The sequence below is a fragment of the Nematolebias whitei genome, chromosome 14 (assembly GCF_014905685.2).
Source record: "Nematolebias whitei isolate Nwh7 chromosome 14, NemWhi1, whole genome shotgun sequence".
In the NCBI taxonomy this organism is placed as follows: Eukaryota; Metazoa; Chordata; class Actinopteri; order Cyprinodontiformes; family Rivulidae; genus Nematolebias; species Nematolebias whitei.
Genome location: NC_056511.1, coordinates 1,128,071 through 1,131,226, shown reverse-complemented (window position 1 = coordinate 1,131,226; position 3,156 = coordinate 1,128,071). Strand labels below are relative to the sequence as shown.

The following is a 3,156-nucleotide window of genomic DNA, read 5'->3' as shown; positions in this document are numbered from 1 at the left end:
ATGGGGAATGCGGCACCTGTAGCCCATTTCCTGCACACGCCTGTGCACGGTGGCTCTGGATGTTTCTACTCCAGACTCAGTCCACTGCTTCCACAGGTCCCCCAAGGTCTGGAATGGGCCCTTCTCCACAATCCTCCTCAGGGTCCGGTCACCTCTTCTCGTTGTGCAGCGTTTTCTGCCACACTTTTCCCTTCCCACAGACTTCCCACTGAGGTGCCTTGATACAGCACTCTGGGAACAGCCTATTCCTTCAGCAATTTCTTTCTGTGTCTTACCCTCTTGCTTGAGGGCGTCAATGATGGCCTTCTGGACAGCAGTCAGGTCGGCAGTCTTACCCATGATTGTGGTTTTGAGTAATGAACAAGGCTGGGAGTTTTTAAAAGCCTCAGGAATCTTTTGCAGGTGTTTAGAGTTACGTCGTTGATTCAGATGGTTAGGTTAATAGCTTGTTTAGAGAAACTTTTCATGATATGCTCATTTTTTGGGACAGGCATTTTGGGTTTTCATGAGCTGTATGCCATAATCATCAGTATTAAAACAATTAAAGACCTGAAATATTTCAGTTGGTGTGCAATGAATCTGAAATATATGAAAGTTTCATTTTTATCATTACATTATGGAAAATAATGACCTTTATCACAATATGCTCATTTTTTGAGAAGGACCTTTATATATATATATATATATATATATATATATATATATATATATATATGTTTATTGTTGTCGCTGTTGTCCATTGTTGTCATCTTTCTTTGTTGAAATCAGGTCTCTCTTGTAAATGAGTCCTCGAGGCTCAATGGGATTACCTGTCTAAATAAAGGTTGAATGAATGAATATATATATATACGTCACTTTAAACCCTTCGCACACTCTTGCAATATTCTAAACAATGTTTCTAAACTCTAAACGCTGTAAAAGAGATAGAATGTCATGATTTCAGCTCCCTGCAAGTGCTCTTGGCCACGCCCACTTTTTCATTCAACCTGTATTTAAACAGATAAATCACATTGAGCCTCGAAGACTCATTTACAAGTGAGACCTGTTTGGACAGACAAAAACAGTGGTTAACTGGACACATGTAGGAGTTGGAGGCGAAAAAAAACTTTTTTTTTCCTGCTTGAGAAAAAAAAAAACTAATATTAAAAAATACCTCACACAAACAAGCACACATTTACGTAGACATTCTGCAATCGGAGATGAGAGCGGTCAACAACGCTTCTAGATGCTCTCGAGGTCACTAATCAGTCAATGTCCTCCAGTGAGATCCATAAACATTCTCGAGGTATGTAGAGAAATGGCCAAGGATAACCTCTATGAGAATCCAAGAGTCCTGAAATGATGACACAAAGTTTATTCAGCGGGGTTTCATCTGGTTATCAGTTGGGAATTCCTCAGGGAGGGGGTGGTGAGCGTCAGATCACATTTTCTCCAGGCGACTTTAGATAAGATGTCCTTCAAGACCAGCCAAGGGAACCAAAATTTAGATAAACACACAGTTGTTTTGGGGACAGGCAGAACTTAATGACATCAACCTTGAGTCTGTGTTGGTCAACTCGGTTCTGAAATGTCCAAATTAACACGACCACACCGTTGGAACATGACTGAGTAAAATCCCCAAGATCTGATCCATTCAGCCCAAAGCATTTGAGTCCGGATACATGAGACACTAACCAAGTCATCAAAAGGCAATCAGCAGGATCTGGTCCAAATTTGCTGCTGACGACTTCCTTCATTGATTGATTGATAAAACCAGCACCAGCTGAATCCAAAAAGCAGGAACCAGTTATCGAAAATCCAATTAAATATGCGCCCTTAAAATCCACAGATGGCAGCAGAGATAGACACATCATCAAGTCTTACAGTCGATGAGATATCCAGCTGTGTACGTGCCAACAGGGCAAATCGTCTCGCCTAAAGCCTGTCTTCTCTTGAAGAAATGTTGTAAATTGAGTTGAGGGACCAACTGGTCAAAACAGTCCATAATTATGGTTCAGAAGATATACAAGAGAATCTCACAGCAATTTCACAGACAGACAGAGAGAGGGAGGGGGGAAGCATCCGATCTCGTCAAGAGCAAGTGGTGAGGTGTAGTGTTGCTGTTCACTTCTCTGCTCTACATGGAGAACAGCTGATCGGCTGCAGCAAGTAGTTTATCCTGCAATATGAGCTGCACAAAGGTGCAGCAGGTGCTAAATAATTTAAAATGTTTTATTTTAAATTAAAAAACCTCTATGCTGATCGTGCGGCTCATCCATCAATCAGCCAATTGCGTGTCATGTCCAATGTGTTTCTGCAGCCCATCACTCTACAGTTTAATCAGATGAGTTTCAGCTGCAGGACTCTGCTGCTGCTGTGTCAGAGTACAGACCCAGATCAGCATTCAGTCACTAACCTGTGTGTTTGTGTGTGTTGTCAGATCATCAGAAGCTGGACCGTGAAGCTCGGATCTGTCGGTTACTGAAACACCCCAACATTGGTGAGTAAATATGATCCTACTTGTGCTACTGTTTGACGGGGTTGACAGGTGCTGTCCCCAGCCCCGGTGGAGCAGTGCTTACAGCTGTCTCCTCACAGTCTTTCTGTGTGGAGTCTACATGCTCTGCCCATCAGTATTATTCTTTCCTCCCTCAAACCACAAACATGCGTGTTAGGTTCATTAGGAGCTTTACACTGAGACAGTGAGTGGTCAATCTGATTGTCTGTGTCCCTGGGATGGACTGGACAGCTGTACCAATGTCCCCTGTCTTTCCTATAGTGACTGCTGCAGACCAGAATCAGAATCAGTTTATTATCGCCATGTCAATGAACGAGGTTCACAAACTAGGAATTTGCTTCGACATAAGGTGCGAATAGTAGTAAAGTAAAATAAAGTAAAAATAAAGTAAAAATTAAGTAAAAATGAGAACATTACATAAGACATAAGCCTGTGTACACTGTGTAGATAGACACCAGAATAGATGGATGGATGGATGGATGGATGAATGATGGGTTGGTGGGTGGGTAAATGGATGGCTGATAGATGGATGATGGATGGATTATGATGAATGGATAGATGATGGATGGATAGATGATGGATGGATGATGCATGGAAGATGGATGAAGGATGGATGATGGGTCACTGGATGGATGGATGGATGGATGGATGGATGGATG

General features: G+C 42.2%; 1 protein-coding gene across 1 annotated transcript in view; it reads left to right on the top strand.

Moving 5' to 3' along the window:
• Window positions 1–3,156, top strand: part of camk2a (calcium/calmodulin-dependent protein kinase II alpha) — a 76,342-nt gene that overhangs the window by 18,283 nt on the left and 54,903 nt on the right. Inside the window, exon 3 of the mRNA XM_037687741.1 lies at window positions 2,420–2,479. Coding sequence (XP_037543669.1) covers window positions 2,420–2,479 — 60 coding nt within the window. The remainder of the gene's footprint in view (window positions 1–2,419; window positions 2,480–3,156) is intronic.